Here is a 19,095-nt window from a genome sequence, read left to right on the forward strand (position 1 = left end):
CCTCAAAATACGCTTATCTCTGCATTCACCTCAGCACCTGCCACACCGTGGGCTCCGTGGGCCGCAGAGGACACCTCCCTCCCTGTTATTATGAAAAGACGCGTGTAAACATCGCGTAAAGCTGCGGATGGGACGATGAGGAGCTGCTGGCAGTATAACTTGGTAGGCCTGCAGTACTTTATTTAACACGGCAGGGATATTTTTTTGTAACTGTACCTTGCAAACATATACACTGCTCAAAAAAATAAAGGGAACACTTAAACACTTGAGTGAACACTTAAGTGTTCCCTTTATTTTTTTTGAGCAGTATATATTCATGCCCCCCCCCCCCCCCCTTGAACTTTTTCTCTTTTGTTCACATCAAGAAATTGAAATATATTTCATTAGGATTTTAATGAGACAGAAAAACACAAATATTTTTGTTACAAATACAGATCTGAAAAGTGTGGCGTGTATTTGTATTAATGCCCCCTTTTTATACTTTTATACTGTTGAGGAAAAATGAAGTGCATGTGATTGCTTCCAGAATAAATAATTAGTCACCTGCTGCAAGAACAGCTGGGTATTTATCACATAGTTTATCATTTATCATGCTAATTTTTTTATAATAATTTACTATAAAATTATTTATGACAAATAAATAATTTTATTTATGTATTATAGATGTAGATTTCCCTCCATCTTGCTACTTAAGGATCAAACATCATGCCAGATAAAGACACGCTGGATCATTATGTCATTTGCATTATTTTAATTTAAACAAGTGTTGTGCTGTTGGACATATTGGAATTACATTAACCTTGACTTTTCTGGTAACTCAGTTTGTTCCAGATTTCTCCCCGCTGTAAGATCTGGAAGGTAGAAAAACCTTTAACTGGTGGCCGCCTGAACGCAACCTAAGAAGAAGGAAGAAAAAGAGGAAGAAACAAACATTAGCTTCACCGATTAGCAAAATTTGGGGAATGTCTTATTAGCTGTGAGAATGATTCAAACACTTTCTCTCCTTACGATTAATAAGATTCAGACGAAGCAGAGATTTTTCATACAAAGTTTATGGTACAAGGTTTATTTAGGAAAGCTTTGAAATAACCAAAGCCTTCCCAGAAGAAGGCAGGCTGTGATACTTTGTAGGGATGTGAACCTACTTTTTAAATCCATGTTTCTTCGTTTATCAGGATCCGTCACACAGAGTTTTTATGCAGGCGTGGAAAGCATCCATCAGATCCTGGCAGGCCACCGCTGTCTTTTCTAGAACGCTGTAACACAAGACAGGACACGCTTAGTCTGTGCTCATAAACACACACCTTATAGAAATTAGTCAACATAGAATTACAAACATGCTAAATGTTTTCTAAAAGTGCATCAGTGGATTATTTTTTTTACTGTAATCTGCTAAGTTTTTCTTTTTTGCAGCTCAAATTTGTGCATCTTTGCAAACTGTCATCAGGAACAAGATCCATCACCAAATATCTGCTCCTTCTTAAAGTGACAAACAAATTTGTTGTGTAAAAAGCTGTACGTTAAATTCATGTTTTATTGTTGTTGTTGCATGATTTCATACAGAAAATCTGTATTTAAAAAGAAACAGACTTTAATTCCAGTACATTTATTCAGAAGGAAAAATGTTTTTAATGTTTTATTCCAGAATAATTCTTAAGAATCTGACAGTAAAAACAAACAAAAAACTGCTTTTAATTTCAGGATATCACTTGGGGAAGAAAGACTGTGTAACAAAACCATTATGGTTTTTAAAATAGCACCTATTAGTCGTTCCTCTAACATTTGACAAGGAGGAAGCAGACAAAGAGACGATTGCTCTTCTTTGCTATCCTATTTTTAAGCTCACCCTCTAAACACACAAGAAGCATTCATTTTGGATAATTTTTCTGTTATTTTGATCATATGTTTTGATTTATTATCCTGCCAAAAGACTCATTATGACCAATTTTAAATTTACTGATTGAAGCCAAGCTATTATTTAAGATGATCTTATATTTCATCTACATGGTGGATCAGTTGGCAGAACTGTTCAGAGTTGGATAGTAACTGGATACTCAGTTACATTTACTTGTCTAACTTTTAAAAAAAAACTTTTAGGAGTAGTTACACATTTTTACTTACTTAAGTAATATTATAATTAATAATTCCTAACCTTACTTGAGTAAAATTTGGGTTACTCTACTCACTGAGAGTAACGTCTGAATGAAGAACAAACACGATTTGAGCAAAAATACACCACACATACCTAAAATTTGTTGAAGTGAGACCTCTTGTTTCTACACAAGCTTTGTTATTCTGATGTAATTTTCTGTCTGCTGAGCTTGTTGCTGCATTTAGAGGTCAAATAAATATCTGATAAACACCATATATGGCCACTGGAAGTACTTCTTATTCTGTTCTCAGATATATTTACATTACCTTCTGTGGGTGGTGACATATTGAAGAAAATGATTCAGAAAATTGTTTCTTCTGCTTGAAACTTTCATATATATTTGTATACGCTTTTTCATTTTAGTCTGTAAAATACCAGAATTTGCACTGCACATGACTTTATATTTTTGTTTGTCAGATGACATCATTGTAAAATATTAAATCACATGTTGCTTTGTACTTCAATAGATTAAATACTTTTTTACTCTTTAAATAATTTCATGCTTGCAGACAGGTTACCTCATGTTTTCACATGTGTTTGATCTTCTTACTTTTTTCAATTTAGTTTCGAAAATGATATATATTAAAGCAAATAATGTAGATTTTACTGGTTTTAAAATAATTTTTTATGCTTTTCTTTTTACTCAGATGCATTTCATGGAGGGCTGATCATAGTTAACCCATTTGATTATGTTTATTGACATCCTTACCTTGGGTGCCAATAAACGCGACTCTGTAACGTGAGTTGACACCCTGGTACTGTATGTGCCGTTCCTCATGTGTGGAGTCTATTTTAAGCTTCTGATCTATTTATGCATCTTAAGACCTTGGTGTTCCTGGACTTCAAGCTCTATTGTGGTTTGTCAAATAGCATAAACAAATGATTTGTGATTGATGGAGCCAATAAAGCTTCTGTTGCCACGGATTCACTTTATCATTCAGATCCAATGTGTATTTGCTGCCAGCAATTAGTGTTAAAACTCACCACTTGTCAGCGTCCGCCTTGATAATCTGGCATGGAGCTGGCGCCGCGTCAACAGGAACCGGCATTTGGACTGAACAGAACCGGAGGTTTGCTGCTGCAACAGCTGCGGTCAAGTGGGATGACAGAGAGAGGCGCTAACACAGTTGACTGGGTGGGTGGGTTATATTTAAATGTATTTAAAAGTTGTTGTCCTTTTTTAGCCGTAAAGCAAATTGAAATTTAATTAGTACAAAAATTAAACTCAGACGTTCTGGGAAAGCCTTGATACAAATTTTCTCACTTTTTAATTCTTTTTCTTTTATTTACAGAAATGCATTATCCTGTCTTAAGTAATATTCCCTGGTTTATATCCTTTGTTTTGTTATTCTTTTAATGACTGTGACCTTTGGGATCAGCTGTTATGCATCACAATGCCCTCTTAGTGCTCCCTGCAGGAGGTCAGTCAATTTTAAACCAGTTTGTTGTTTGGGAGAAGTTTCATTTGCATACGAAATAAGAAAAAGGAAACAATTAGTTTTAGGAAAGGATGAAAGAAGCAAACAGGCATTTTCCAGGATGAAAATGGAGAAGCATCTATTAAAGAATTCCCTGAAAAGTCTAATTTTCTCATTTTAAATTTATCTTTATTTAATTTTCATCTGGTGTATTGTTATTAATTACCATTTAGCATACCTCTGCAAATTTACAGGAAAATATGCAGAGCTGTTTGAAACAAATTAGAATAACTAATCTAGTAATTTTCAGAGTTTTATCATTTATCGTAGCAAAGTTGAAAATGCTGAAAAAACCCGTCAAGATCATAATTAATAAAAAGAACAAACAAAAGTGTGATATTTTATTTTATACTTTTATTGTCTTCTGCTTTTTTGTAAAATAAATCAGTTTCTCAGAAATATGGTTGTATTTATTACCTTATTTATTAAAATATGTAAATCAGACCACACTAAAACTGCAGCTGGTTAGATTCATTAACATAGAAAACAAGTTTTTTTATTCCTGTGTCCAGTCTAAGTGTCATTGAAGAATAAATTATGAAAGTATTTGTAATCCTTGAACTTTGCGCATTTTGTCACTTTATAAACTTTTTATATATTTTATCACAATCTTATAGGCCAAAATAAGTTCTATTGTCCTACAACATGTTGTTTTGTTGGGATTAAATATGTTTTGTTGGGATTAAATGGGATTTATTAGAAATCTGTAAATGACTTTACTTTGAATATTTTTTTATTGTTCTAATATTAAAGGATATGACAAAGTTCAAATAGTATAATTGCTTTTTGCAACCAAATCTTTGTTTGCATAAAATATAAAATTTGCAAGGTAGCACAAGCATTAATAATGTGCTCACTTGATAGATTGTATATTAAAGATATTTTTTATCAAATATATTATATTTGATATAAGCTATAGGACACTGCAAGATTTTAAAAAAATCTTTTTTCAACTGGAAAAAATCTACCCTCTCCACTAGAGGGCAGCAAACACTACAATGAACAGTGAGATGAATGGCCCTTAGAACAAGAACAACATAGGATCATACTGTCATATTAAATAAACTAGAAATGTGTTAAAGGTGTTAAACATGCTTTTGATTAAGGCCAGATTTTTGTATTAAATATATATTTTATTATTATTTTCATGTAATTTTCTAGTCTTAAGTATCATGTTTTCATTGGCTGTACATGAAAATCATTACAATTAACTGAAATAAAGACTTGTATATACCAGTTTATGTGTAGTTATTCTATATTACGCGTTTCTGAGTTACTGGAATAAATGAATTTTCCAATAATATTCTAATTTGTTGAATGGGTTAGTATTTCATGCTCTTCTGTCTTTGTGTGACAGTTTAATAATAACCTCCTTGGTTGTATCTCAGTTTATTTTTAAACCGAGAAGTGACACAAGGTCTAGCCGCTTAAAGTGTCAGAAAAAAAACCTAAGTAGGTGTGAACTACTAGACCATCTCTACCAGCCAGCCAGGGCTCAATGATCCTCCATTACTATAATTACTAGAAAGCTCAGTGTGCCATCTGCTGGCCTGAACAATTATGTACATATCGTCTGCCAGCCAGGTTCTCTAAATAATAAGCTTTAACAGAAGCATGTAAACAACTGTTGCCATGTTGGGAGGAGAAGACATGAATGGAATCCGAAACTATTGGCGGAGGCCAAACAGAGTTAAATCCAGAGTCAGCAGGTTTAAAACTGTTGTGAAACAGTTGGAAGATGTCCACCTCTTTGTTCTTTATGTTCATCTTTTCTATGCAATCTATAGATTTGGATTCATGTAATGTTACATAGCCTCTTTTGGTTGGGTTAATAATGTCCAATACAGCTGCCATAAATCTGTCCAGCCAAAATTTCGAGGCAAATGTAATCATAAAATAATGGCTTGGTTGCAGTTCATAATATGCAACTACAGGGCAATTTTATTACACAAATTAGAAAGTAATTATTAAATTTTTACTACATCTAATGGAATTTATTCTATACATTTGCATTAGTTTTGTTTTTCTTAATGCACTTGGTTTCTGTTGTTGGTCATTTTTAGTATATTTATTATATTTACATATTTGGTTGTTCTATGATATTACATTTCTTTCATAGATAGATAGATAGATAGATAGATAGATAGATAGATAGATAGATAGATAGATAGATAGATAGATAGATAGATAGATAGATAGATAGATAGATAGTATAACTTTGTTTCTTTTAAGTTGTTTTGATTATACATTGTCTGTTTATAGCTTATATTAATATTTTTTAAGAGTACATATATATTTAATCATTCTTCATCGACTTAATCTATATAGATTTATGTAGTCTTGTTTATTTTCGACTTTTTTCTGTTGTTTTGTCGTAACGTATCTTTATTCACAGTTTATCATTAATAAATCTTTTTTTTTTAATAAGTATTCTTCTTCTTTGACTTGGTGTCTGATATTTGTCATTGCATTTCAGCTTTACTGCTCCATTATCAAACCTTTAGAAAACACTGACCATTTGGCAGGATTTAGTTTGCAAATGTGTGTCAAGATCTGGATATGAATTTGCAAACTAAATCCTCCAGCTCAATAAATCTGGTTATCTCGGGATTTTCTCCGCTTGCACTCGAATGCGTCTCAGCAAACTGCAGCGTGCAGGGCGAGCTGCTCGGTATTTGGTGTTGATTAATAGTTATCCCTTCAAAAGAATGAAAATGTGGAAGAGCGAGCAGGGCTTGTTGGCAGACTGGTAGCCGGTGAATGGAGGTCACAGCAGACACCGAGTGAGACAGAGAGGAGAGGGAGGACGGACAGCGGCTATCCGCCTTCAAAAATGGCGTCTCCGGAGGAAAATGAGTAAAAAATATTTAAACGCGGCCTATTTCTCTACACTTCCTCGTTCGGCTTTTATGTGTCTTTTTCGTGTTCTTGCGTCAGCCTTTGAGGTGTGAGCGACCCAGTTTCTGCTTTTACTCGGATGGCCTTCGGAGAAAAGAGGGGAGCGAGTATTTTGGGGGAAATAAAAGCAGCCCCGTTTTATTTTGATGCGTCGTTGCTGACAGCTAGCATCTGCTGCTAGCGCCACACAGCTCCGCTCCGGAGGGGGGTGGGAACCATTTGCATGCGAAGAGAGAGCAAGAGGGGGGGGGAAAAAAAAAGAGATTTTCAAATTGGGGATTTTCTTTTTGCTCGTCCATGGGGAATGATTGCTACCAACGTGGCCCCGTCGATTGCTATCTTTTCTAGAGCTAGCATCAGCGTAGCCAAAACTAGCCTGAAGAAAGGGGAGGAGAGACGGTGGAAAAAGGACGCGTTCAAGTCAAATGTTTAAAAGCAATTCGCCCATTAGAGAGCAAATCCGCGGCATCTTCATCATGACCGTGACTGGTTTCAGACCGAGGAAATGATAAAGGCACAGGAAAAGGTGAAAGACTGGCTTTTTTTGGAGGTGGTTGGATTGTAACCCCGTAGACCCCCCTCTTTTTTCATCCAGCTTTCTCCTCCTCCCCACCATTTCTCTTTCAATATGCTGTTTTCCACTCCTGAGGACTTGCTTATGAAACCGGGGAAAATAGCTTGAAAGCGAGAACGTGGAAAGACTGGATATTTTTTCGTGCCCTGCTACGTTCTCGTCGCTTTCACTGTAAACCGCTCCTAAATGGATAGAAATTACCCGGGAACAGGATTTGGCGATTTGGGCGCAGGAGCAGGATGGAGTTACGACAGAACGGCAAAAAGGTAATGCATCGGGATCCAGACAATGTGCATGCATCAAATCCGTGCTACTTTGTGCAGGGCACGGTGTGACCTCCCGTGTAAACAAATTGGGCAGCCAGGAGCTTCATTTACAGCGCCGTGCGTAGTGCATTGTCATCCAAACAGTTTGCATAGTAATATTATTATAAACAGGAATGGATAAACGTGTGTCGTGGGGGTGGGCGGGGTGGAGAAAGGAGAAGGTTGGGGGGGTGAATTGAATGTGATTGACATACATGGGGCTTTAGGTAGGACCTGGCGGGATGGATGGAGGTGGGGGATGTCTGAGTGTCCATTGGAATTATTGTTCCCTGTGTTGCAGGCCTGAACACTGATAAATTCATAGGGATTGATGGGAAAACTGCGAGGAGTGCAGACGCAGCAAACCCCCTCTCAGCAACCCCCCTGACAGTAATCAACCAGATAAACTGATGCATATTCATTTAGCACGTACTACACTGTCACGCATAGCAGAAACGGACGTATAGAAATAATGCATCACTGTTTAGATGTCAACTTGGGTGCGTTTGGGATTTAGCGGATTTGTGATGGTTTTGCTTGGTTTGGTGCTCATTTGCATATTACAGGTCTGCCAAAAAAAAAAAAAATCTCCGTCTTGTGCATCGAAGGTGCAATCTGCAATTTGACTCGGAATAGAACCAGAATTCATGTGAACAAATCAAATTGGAGGATGAAGGCTGCACAGAATGCGTGAAGGGGAGCTCAGTAGTTTAGCTTTGGTTAGCCTGGCAGCTAGCGCTCCGTGTTGCAGGGAAGCAAAGCAGAGGCCTGTCCACGCAAACATCATCCCCGCATTTCTGCTCGAAACGTTTAAGGCAAAAACAGATTTGCGTGATAAAACTCAAAACGGAATATGCGCCTTTTATGAAAGCCGATTTTTGCCTAAGAAATATGCTTATTTGTTTTTGCATGCAGCTTAGCTCGCATATTTGCGTCGGCATGCACCATTCAGTTGTTAGCTGCATCGCCATACTAATTAACGGTTACAGACATGCTAATTGTTGGACTGCGGACCAAACCGACAAAGTATATATTTTTTTATTTAGCTGCACATTGCACTGCGGTGTCATATGCTTTATTTATACGCACCGCAGGCCTTGCACAGTTTGGGCCTAGTCTCTGCATTTCTCCCAAATGATGCTACCAAATGCTAGCATGCATCTGAACAGGCAGACAGGCAGCCACGCATTTCATCTGCCTTCTCTAAGGCCAAATTATTCATCTACAAAAACCATATAAAGGAAGTTAGGAAAAAATTATGTAACGAAATTGCCTTTTGATTGCGTTTTATTGACTGGAAGTAAGCCATTATTTTATAATTAAGTGTGCCTCACTGTATGGGTTTGACAGATTTATGACTACTGTAATAGATATTAGTGAAATGAGGATGGTTGTAATTGTGTGATTCCTTCAAAAATAAATTGATTTCATTTATAGCTTTTGGTTTTCTTAATAGAAAACTTAATTGTAATTTTAACAAATATAATTAATTACCCTTATGATAGAAAAATAGAGTAATTCACTTGTGTGATTTTGTGTGCACTGAAGCTAACCTCCAGCTAGTCGTTTTCAGGGGTCACATTTGGGAAACTGACTGGATTTATGTTAATATGCTCTGAAGATTGATTGACACTTCCACCCTCCGCGCCCTCCCCATATCCTCTTCCTTCCCAGTCTGGTTTATGGGAGTTCCAGATCATCCCACCCTGACTCGGAGCTCCTTCACAGACAAGCCTACTCCACCCCACACCCTCTGCAGGGCTATGCCACCAATCACCACCCAGGGAGCTCTGGCCAAGGCGGGGCTTGGGGAGCAGCTGGACGGAGTTTGGGTAAGATAAATGTCATGCCTTCCATGTCACCACCATAAGGGGCCCTGCCGGTGAATTATTTGGTCAGCTTGTGCAGGGTCTGGTAAGTTATTGTCGCAGACAAATTAGCAAATTTTGGCTAAACCCTGCATTCATTCCTGTGCCGCTTTGCAAGTGTTCTGCAGGTTGTTTTGAGCAACAGCGATTAATATATTGAAATTGGAGTTCCAGTGCTGCTTGCAAGTTTACATACACTCACCACTGAATTTATGTAATTATCTTATTAATAGTAACATAATTGTTATGATTTTTAACCATTCTGTTACAATAAAAAAAATTTCTGGGCGAGAAATTGCCCCAGAAATTATTGCAACAAACGATAATATTGTTATTTTAAGACCATTTTCATGTAATATAATAGTAATGTCATAATAATGCAAGAACACATTCTCAAAGATGAATAAACTTTAAATTCTTACGGACATTTAACACTGAAACTGGAAGATATTTAACTAAACAAACAAAACAACAGAAATCATAAATGAATTATGAAGTCTCCTTTAACAAAATGTCCTACAAAAAGTCTAGTTGAGAAAAAAAGAAAAACAATAAATCATGCAAATAGAAATGATTGCACTTGTTTTAATTATCATTCAATTAATTGATTTATTGCTTATTGGATCAGGCCCAATTCTTCTGTCAGGTCAGACTGAATAGAATATTCAGTATTAAACCACAGTGGGGAAGTTCAGGTGTAACGTTGATTTACACACAGATTAAAGTACAAAAATATGTCAAAGCAAAATTAAAAAAACATGCTGTACAGTAAGAGCAAAATTACATTGCATTTATTAAAAATAGTGTACTTGACTGCAAAGGAATGTGCAACTGAGTGAGATCATTTTAAGAAGTGTACAAAATGTGCATGTGCTTTTAAAAAAAGACAGATTATTCCCAATAAAAGAAGATAAAGCTGTGCAAACAACAGAGTTAGGCAAATTTCAGCAAAATTGTTATCTGAAATTGGTAAAATAGTCCAAATGTCATGACCATACATCATATAATTTAGTAAATTATAAAAATAAGAGTTGGGTAAACAAGTTTGAGTTTAATTTTGGGTTTTCGTCACAAAATTATACATACTCAGAAATACACTTAGACTGATTTTGCATATAAGCATTTGGTTTTCATGTGTGTTTGGGATTAATGTCCTGTTGGGACACCCAACTGTGTCCAGGTTCCAGCTGTTTGATCCAAAAATAGCAAAAATAAATTGGTTATTTTTAATGAACAACTGAAAAAGCAGCAAATTTAAAGCCCCCAATGGAGAACCCTGTACCTCTTATCAGGCATGGTGGTGGGGGCATCATACTGAGAGTCTGTTTGACATGTGATAGACTAAGGAAAGGGAACTACTTTCAAATTATTCGTTTTCATCTTAAACCAAAGCTAACCAATAGGACAACAATCTAAACACACACTAGTATTGGTCTTAGAATGGATAAAGAAGCTAACATTGATTTGACCTCTGAACCTACCCTTGTTGAAGAAGTCAGTATTATATCAGAAGTTTGGGAATAGCTACAAAAGCCATGTGGTTACTTAGCAACCCACTAAAGGACGACTTACTAAATATTAGTGGGAATTAGGCCTGTCGCTATAAACGATAAATCAATTAATCGGACGATAAATTAAACCTATCAACCTCATTTTAATTACCGTCTTTGTCGTCTCTTCCGGCCTTTTTTCTTTCTGTTGATGACACTGAATAAAAAAAAGCTCAGCTCCGGTGCCCTCCACTGACCCTCCCTTCCTCATTTTCTTAGTCTAAGAAAAATGAGGCGCACATTACACGAGTTGTCGGCCCATTTTCAAACCCTGAGAGACACATTAGCCGACAGAAATCATAGGTATAACCGTTCGATCGGGTTCGTCGTGCCGTGTGATGTCCAGCCACATGGGCACAAAATAATGGCTACAAGTCCAGTTAACTAATTCTAAAATTCAGCATTAATCAATGCTTTACTAGAATCTACCTGTGATGCATGTGGCTATAGAGTCGGCGTAAAGTCCTGACTGAATGAAAATCATCATAACCTATTTATGTCACGTTAACGAAGAACAGCTGAAAACTTACCGGGTTCATCAACTGCTGTAGCAATTTGGCTCCAACTCCTCCCCTTGTCATTTCTATATTCTTTGCACGAAATGTTGAATAAACATTAATGATGTTTCCACATATCATCTCCAATGTCTGCTGGACTTCGTGTTGCGCTGTCTCAGCTGTTTGGGATTCCCCTCCGTAATTTCCCCTCAGAAAGCACAGAGGAGAATCCACGCTTTCTGATTGGCTACCTGTCACATTCAACGGGCTGCGTTAAGCTCCCAGTCGGAAAACCCCTGATTTAAATCGGAGCGGCCACAACGATCTACCGTAACACACCACACACACTGCAGGATGATCGGTTAGATCGGCCAACGAACTAAGATTGTCATAAGGGGAAAATGGGGGCAAAAAATGGTGTAGTGTGAACTACTGCATTAGGTAGTCGGATGTGCCTGTTTTCTCTATTTAAATCTAGAGATTACTGAAGGGCAATATAGTAAACAGACTTTATAATCTGCACTCTTTTGGTTGAATGCAGTATTTATTTCCACTTTGGCTTTATGTTGTTTAGTTTTTATTCAAGTACGTTTTTTGTTAAAGGAGACAGAATCCATTTTAGTTTTGTTTTTGGTTGTTTTGTTTATTTAGTTTATCAGTTATAGTGTTACGTGTTCTTTTGAAAATAAGGTGTTTCTATAAGGAAATCGCATGTATTATTAGTCATTTGCATTAAATCAGTGTTAAAAGGTCTTGAAACAATAATATCGTTTATCGCAATAATTTTTTAGACAATCATCCAGCAAAATTTGTTATCGTGACAGGCCTAGTGGGAATTAATGTATGTAGTTGAGCTTATATGGATCATTTTTGGCTTAATGAGCTAAAAGAAACTAAATTCAAAGTTTTTAACGCTTATTATATTGTATAATAAATGTTAGCAACTTACATATTTTTTGAGGTTATTTACTGTAAAAATGGCAATATAAATTATTCTAAATACAAATTTTTGAATAAAACTTTAAATTTTGTCACTGTTCTTATAGCTCAACATTTGTATAATCTGTAGTTTTCTCTTTTATTTTTGTATTGTTTTTCCCACATATTAGTAAAAACATAATGAAACTTTTTAAGCGATTGTTGTAATTGTGTATTATTTCCTTGTGTAAGGTCTTTCTGGGCTGTTTGACACCGGCCTGCACCACGCCAGCCCCTCCGCTCCTGATGCCTCGGTCATGAACCTGATCTCAGCTCTGGAGTCCCGAGGTCCCCAACCTCCGCCCTCCGCCTCCTCGCTCCTCTCTCAGTTCCGCACACCATCCTGGCAGACAGGTGGGGCCATGTTAAATCCTCCCTGATGTGTTGACATTCAACCAGACCCAATGTCAATATGACATTTAAAAAAAACAACCCTCCAATGTTTGCCTACATTAATATTCGGACAATTTGTGTGTAGGTGCATTCTGTTATAAGATTTAAAAGGGGTCCATTATGCAAAATCCACATTTTGCACGTTTTCACTACTTGCATTTGGGTCTCTAATGTAACAGCCCAAGCACTTAAAAAAGCCACCAAGCTATTTTTTGACAATAAATGAATGTTTTAAAAAATCTCCCAAATGTTAAAACATGTTCAACAGGCGATATGCTGTCACCTAGTAACCCAAGCAGAGCTCCAGCACTTTTGGTCAGCTGGTTTTACCACTGTATGAGCTGTACAATGACTGCTGGATAAAATAAATGTTTTGTTGCTGACTTACCATCCATAAACTATTTGCTACATTGTTGTTGTTTGTGCCTGTGGCTCCACTTATGCTTTTTAAAGATGGACTGTTGCATCATTGTGCATCAGTTTGCAGCCATTTTCACATGCAACTGTAAATGTTGAGTTGGGGGCGTGGCCAACAGCAGTTTATTTGTATTTAAAGTGACAGGAGGCCCTATAACAGCTCATTCTGAAAGGACATAGGCAGAACAAAAATTTCATTATCTAAGAATGAGTTCATGCAAAAAATTTAAAGAGCATGTTTTATATAACCTTAAGACCCATCCCAATCTAAGTAACCATAATAGGTCACCTTTAAGGATTTAACTGTACATAAAGCCTCTATTTAAACTTATTTAGATGATTTGATTAATTTTCCAATGTTTTCCTTTTCTAACAGCGATGCACACGCCTGCTCCTCCTGAACTGTTCATCTCTGGAGCCCTCCCTGGCTCTGGATCCTTCCCTTCCTCTTCAGCTCTATCAGCCTATCAACATCCAGCATCCTTCTCCAGTCGCTCTTTCCCTGCAGCCTCCCTTTCCCTCCAGGAAACGCCCACATTTAGCCCCACCTCCAACGGTCTGCTCTCCCCCCATGACCCTCTTCTACACATCAAAGCGCCGTCCCAGTCCAGCCTTGGTTTTGATAGACTCCTATCGTCACAAGGTGCCGCTGCCGCCGCCGCTTACAGGGGCAGCCAGGACCCCACGGGCGCTTCATCGGCCCAGGCGTCTTCTGCCAGGCACCTGCAGTCGCATCAGTTCAATCTGCTATCATCTCAGCTTCAAGACCAGTCCTCCCAGCTGTACAACCCGTCCGTGTTCTCCTCAGCCCAGCCCCAACCTCAATCCCAGTCGCAGTCAAACTCGGCTCAGGAAAGGGCCATGCCCCGACAGGACAGCGTCATCAAGCACTACCAGCGGCCCACACCTGCTCAGTCGCAGCTCTCCTCCTCGGCTGCTCACTCTCTCCAGCACTATCTCAGCTGTGGAGGAGCGGGCTACCAGCAGATCGCCACCCACCATAGGCACGCTGGCCTTCCCTGCAGCCCGCTGGGTGACCAGAGCCCCTCCTCCGACCACAAGCCTGCCCCTCGCACTGAACAGTATCGACCCATCATTCAGCCTCCCTACTCCTCATCTTCCTCTTCTTCTTCTTCCTCTGCCGGAAAGGGTGCAAAAAGTAGTTCCAGTAGTGGTTATTCTTCAGGCAGTTCTGCGTCGTCATCAAGGACTCCTCATACACCCCCCTCGGCTTCCTCAACCTCCTCCTCCTCGTCCTCTTCTTCTGCAACGTCAGGAGCTCACCCTTCAAACTCGATTCCCACGTCTAGCTCCAGCGCTGCTCCGTCTCGACAGCAGCCGCCCCCTCAACCTGCTCCGCCTCCCCCTACTCCTCAGCAGCAGCCTCCCTCCACCTCCACTTCAGCTCCCCAGTCTCTCCCCAAGTCTTGCTTGTCTGGTTACGGCTCCCCAGTGCCCCCTGTAAAGACCCCCACCTCTGCTCTTACTGGTCAGACTCCACCTCAACAACAGACTCAGTCTTATTCTCCCAATCAGCCCCCTACATCCCACCTGGGACAGTCCTATGGAGGCTTCAATTCACCACAAGCCCAAGACCTGAGCTCTGGTACAGCTGGAAAAGGTTATGGAAGTTTAGGTGGGCGGAGCCATTCGTATTCCACTGATCTGTACGGCGCTGATTCTGCTTATGGATCACTGCCCTCCTCTTTAGGTGGAGCGGGCAGCCCATCACTTGGTTACGGAGCTCCAGGTCACTCACCTGCCCTTCTAAGGTCAAGTGGTTCCTCAGGTAGTGGAGCGTCTGGGGGAGGAAGCAGCAGCGGCGCAGGAAGCGGGAACTCCGGATCTGGAGGAGCAACGGGAAACAGTATGACCAGCGAGAGAGGTGGAGGAGGCAGCGGGGGAGGGTCCTATCATATTCCCGACTCCAGCCCATCTCCATCGGGCAACTCTGGCATAATCCGGCCGGGTCTGCACTCCCCAGTACCCACCTGTCCCACTCAGTCTCCAGGAGGCCCTGGCTCAAATAAATACATTCCCTCTGTTCTCTCTCCTACTTTTCTTGCATCGCCCCAGGCGTACCCTGATGCCAGAGGTCCTTCCTCCCAACCCCAGCCGTATCATTCCAATTCCTCCAAAGCAAAACCGGACGGGTCTATGATGGGCGTGGGCTCCCAGAGATCCCAGGAGGAAGTGGACGACGACGACGAGTTCTTGATTCAGCATCTGCTGCAAGCCCAAGCGAGCCCCGCTCCGCAGGCTGCTCATCACCACGCTCAGCAACAGCCTCAGCAGGCGTCGCAGCAAACGCAACCGCAGCCACAGTCGGTACCTCCGACCAGCGATTCGGGCAAAGGGATGAGTTATGACATGGGCAAGAACCCAGAGGAGAGGTACCACCCCCAGAGCGTTATACGTACGCACAGTGCGACGTCTTCTGCCGGGGTGGGGAATACAGGTTCTGGAGGGTCCATTTCTGGGCTTGACAACCAGCTAGAGATGTCACTAAAGAAGCAGCAGCATCAACACCATCATCAGCCGCAGCAACCGCAACAAAGGAGCGACCGATCTGTTGGGGGCAGCAGAAACGGCAATGGAAGAGGGAGCGCCGAGCAAGTGCACTCGCACCTCCATCATCACGACGGCCTCGGCTCTGTTGTCCACTACGGCCGGGGCGACCCCTACTCCCAACACTCCCTTGCTGCCCAACACTCCTCCCACAGTCAGCATGTGTCCTCGCATTCTCAGATGCCGCCTCACCAGATGGACCTCCAGAAGAAGTCGCAGGAGCGTGCGGAAATCCCGTATCCTCGGAAAACGCCGGAGCTGCAGCAGCAGCACCCTCAGTCCCAAGCCGCTGTGTCCCTCATGGACTCACCCACGGACCAGTCCCGTCAGCCGCCACACCTGCTGCAGTCGGTGCTGTCCCACACCACCCGCAACAAGCTGGAGCCCCATCAGCCGCACCACAAGATGGACTCCCACCGCCAACACCAACAGCACCACAAAATGGATCCCCTCCCGCCGCATCAACATTCGAAAATGGACTCCCACCCTCAGCACCCGCAGCACCACAAAATAGACTCTCACTCTCAGCACCAACAGCACCATAAAATGGACTCCCATAGCCAACAACAGCAGCACTCCATCAACCAGCAGCAAGCGGTGATGGAAGGAGGTGGCGGGAGACTGGGCTCCAGTAAACACCAGGCTCAGTCCCAGTCTCAAACCACCCAGCTCCAGCTTCAGCTGCAGTCGCAGGCGTTGGAAGTGGCAGCCGCCCACTACAACCATGGCGCACATCAGCATGACCAGAGCCAGGTCAAGCAGAGCTCCGTGGTCTCCTCCCTGGACATGCTGGAGCGCTCGCTCTCCCAGACCTCCAGCGCTGACGTTGGAGTAGCAGAAGACCGGCGTGGAGGACCGGGCAGCGCAGGGCGAAGCGGTGGCGGAGCCGGCGGCAGTGAGCGCCACCGGCAGCCTCAGCAGTCCCACCACTCGGCCCCAGAGCTCCACTCCTTCTTGACGGAGCCCGACATCGGCTTGTCCACGCCGTCTCACATGCACCACCTGTCGCAGCATCACGCACAGCAGCAACAGACTTCTCAACACCACCTCCCTCACCCTCCGCAGCAACCACCTCACCCTCACCACATACCCCCACCTTCCGCTTCAGCCCACCCCCAGAATCAGCCCGACTCGCAGCAGAGCCAGCTGGACCAGCAGCGCTCCGACCAGCATCAGTTCGATACGGTCAGCCCGGTGGAGAAAGCAGACCAGAACCAACAGAGCAACCGCTTCGTTCCGTTGACCTCCATCTGCTTCCCGGACTCCCTTCTTCAGGATGAGGACCGCTCCTTCTTCCCAGGGATGGAAGACATGTTTTGCGCAGAGGACTACAAGTCGAGCTGTGCCGGCGGCGCCGGTCCAGGCCCGGAGGAGATGAATGAAAGCCACCCCGGGCAGGAAGGGATGGACTCGATGAAAGCCGGACAGAGTGCAGGAGGAGCTGCGGGCGGTAGCGGACCCGGTTATGACATGATGGGTCACCATGGTGGCGATCAGGCGTATGAACCGTACTGCCACGGCCTGGAGGAACCCAGCAGCAACACCATGACTCTGGATCTAGACTCTCTCAAAACCCACGAGCTTCCCTCTACGGTCAACACTGAACAGTTGGGTCTGATACAGTCCCAGGCCCCAGCCATGGGGATGGGCTCCAACCCAGCTGGTCCAAATAACGCTGGAGCGAAGCTCTCCTCTGGTCCTGGAGGAACCGGCTCCGGAGCCGGGTCCGGAGGCCTCCAGTCGCCCATTTTCTGCTCGTCTCGTCCCAAGAAACTCCTCAAATCCAGTTCGTTCCATCTGTTAAAGGAGCGCAGGGACCCCAACACACTACCTAAGAAAAGCTACGCCCAAGAATATGAATTTGAGGATGACGAAGATAAAGCCGACCAGCCTGCCGACATCCGGCTGAACAGCCGCAGGCTGCCTGACCTTTTACCAGATTTAGTGTCCAGTTGCAGAAAGGGAGGAGGCGGTGGATCACTGAGCCCCTTAATGGGTGACATCGATTTTTACCACGCCTCTGGCTACTCCTCTATGGGTTCACACTCTATCCTTCCCCCAGACGGACCGAAGAAGAGAGGCCGAAAGCCCACCAGGCCAAAAAGAGAGGGCCCCCCAAGGCCCAGAGGCAGGCCGCGTATCCGCCCCATGCCGGAGCCCTACACCCCACGGGGCATGATGGGAGAGATGGGTGGATCAGTCGTTGGAGGGGGGTTCAGCGTAGAGGGACGGGGTAGAGGTAGAGGACGTGGAAGCCGAGGAAGAGGAGGAAGGAGGGAGGATATGTACATGGAGATGAGCGGGAAGGAGCAGGATCAGATGCATTCGCACCACCTGCAGCAGCAGCAGCTCCATCACCAGCCCCAGCAGCAGCAGCATGAGCCCATCCCGCCTCTCAAGGTCAGTGGGCCTCCATCAAACAGCAAAACAAAAAACAGATCTGACTGGTCGCTAGGCCTGTCGCAACAACACGTTTTACTGGACGATAAATTGTCCCAGAAATGATTAAGATAAACGATAATATTTGTGTTTTGACACCATTTTTAAGTAATATAATAATCATAATGGCATAATAAGATTGTCCTCTTAAACATCGAGTAACTTTAATTTTGTAAAGAAAACTTAACCGTAAGTCGGCCAATGAGTTTGATCATTTCCATTCTGATTTTAATATTATTTTAAAGGCCAGTCGTCATAATCCATTTAATTTCTGGTTTCGGTTGTGTGCAGTATTTATTTATTTGTTGTTTATGTATTTATTTTGGGTATTGAAAATTATCTTTCAGTTCCAGTGATAAATGTTCTTTACAGAAATAACGTTTATTGATATTTGAGAGGTCAAACTTGCATTATTATGCCATTATCATTATATCGTCTCAAAACGACAACATTATCATCATTTCTGGGAAAATTTATCGTCCTGCAAAATTTAAGATTTGTGGCAGGAATACTTGACACTGGAGGTAAAGGAGATTTTAAATATCAATTTAGCAACTTAAATCAGCTGAAATGTCTGTAATTGAAGGAATAGTCGAATATTATGCCAGAACCTTGTTGATGGCAATAAAAAGTTGATGGTTTGCGTGAAATTTATCAAATGTTTAGCAAGAATTGTGTAAACTTGGGCTGCAACTTGTGATTATTTTAATGAGTTATTAATTATTCTGATTAATTGAGTAATCTGATCTTTAAAAAAATGGCAATGTTACAGATTTTTTACTTGACCACTTAAGCCATCTTTATAGAAATACAATAAAAGAAGTAAATAAACTAGTTAAATTCTTAATACAGTTTAATAACAGCATTCCTTTAGTGTATTTTAACCAGGTGAAGCTAAAACTTTGCCACTCCAGGAGTTTTGTCTAAAACATATTTGTATAAAAAAGTGTTTTTATTTTACATGTGCATATATTTTGT

The 19,095-nt window shown here is 41.8% G+C and overlaps 1 protein-coding gene and 2 long non-coding RNA genes across 3 annotated transcripts in view; 2 read left to right on the forward strand and 1 right to left on the reverse strand.

The window, feature by feature from the left end:
* The first annotated feature begins 52 nt into the window (after positions 1 to 52).
* LOC103481245 (uncharacterized) lies at positions 53 to 2,365 on the forward strand. The gene is made up of 2 exons (XR_536256.3): positions 53 to 162; positions 1,414 to 2,365. It is a non-coding gene; the product is annotated as an uncharacterized LOC103481245 (long non-coding RNA).
* LOC103481244 (uncharacterized) lies at positions 729 to 3,273 on the reverse strand. The gene is made up of 3 exons (XR_536255.2): positions 3,137 to 3,273; positions 1,146 to 1,256; positions 729 to 896 (listed from the first exon to the last, which is right to left on the reverse strand). It is a non-coding gene; the product is annotated as an uncharacterized LOC103481244 (long non-coding RNA).
* A 2,965-nt stretch (positions 3,274 to 6,238) lies between these two features.
* Positions 6,239 to 19,095, forward strand: part of prr12a (proline rich 12a) — a 29,624-nt gene continuing 16,767 nt past the window's right edge. Inside the window, exons 1-4 of the mRNA XM_008436611.3 lie at positions 6,239 to 7,368; positions 9,082 to 9,239; positions 12,493 to 12,654; positions 13,487 to 18,078. Coding sequence (XP_008434833.2) covers positions 7,289 to 7,368; positions 9,082 to 9,239; positions 12,493 to 12,654; positions 13,487 to 18,078 — 4,992 coding nt within the window. The 5' untranslated portion in view covers positions 6,239 to 7,288. The remainder of the gene's footprint in view (positions 7,369 to 9,081; positions 9,240 to 12,492; positions 12,655 to 13,486; positions 18,079 to 19,095) is intronic.

Source organism: Poecilia reticulata, chromosome 19 (genome assembly GCF_904066995.2).
Source record: "Poecilia reticulata chromosome 19, P_reticulata-male-v2, whole genome shotgun sequence".
Classification (NCBI taxonomy): domain Eukaryota; kingdom Metazoa; phylum Chordata; class Actinopteri; order Cyprinodontiformes; family Poeciliidae; genus Poecilia; species Poecilia reticulata.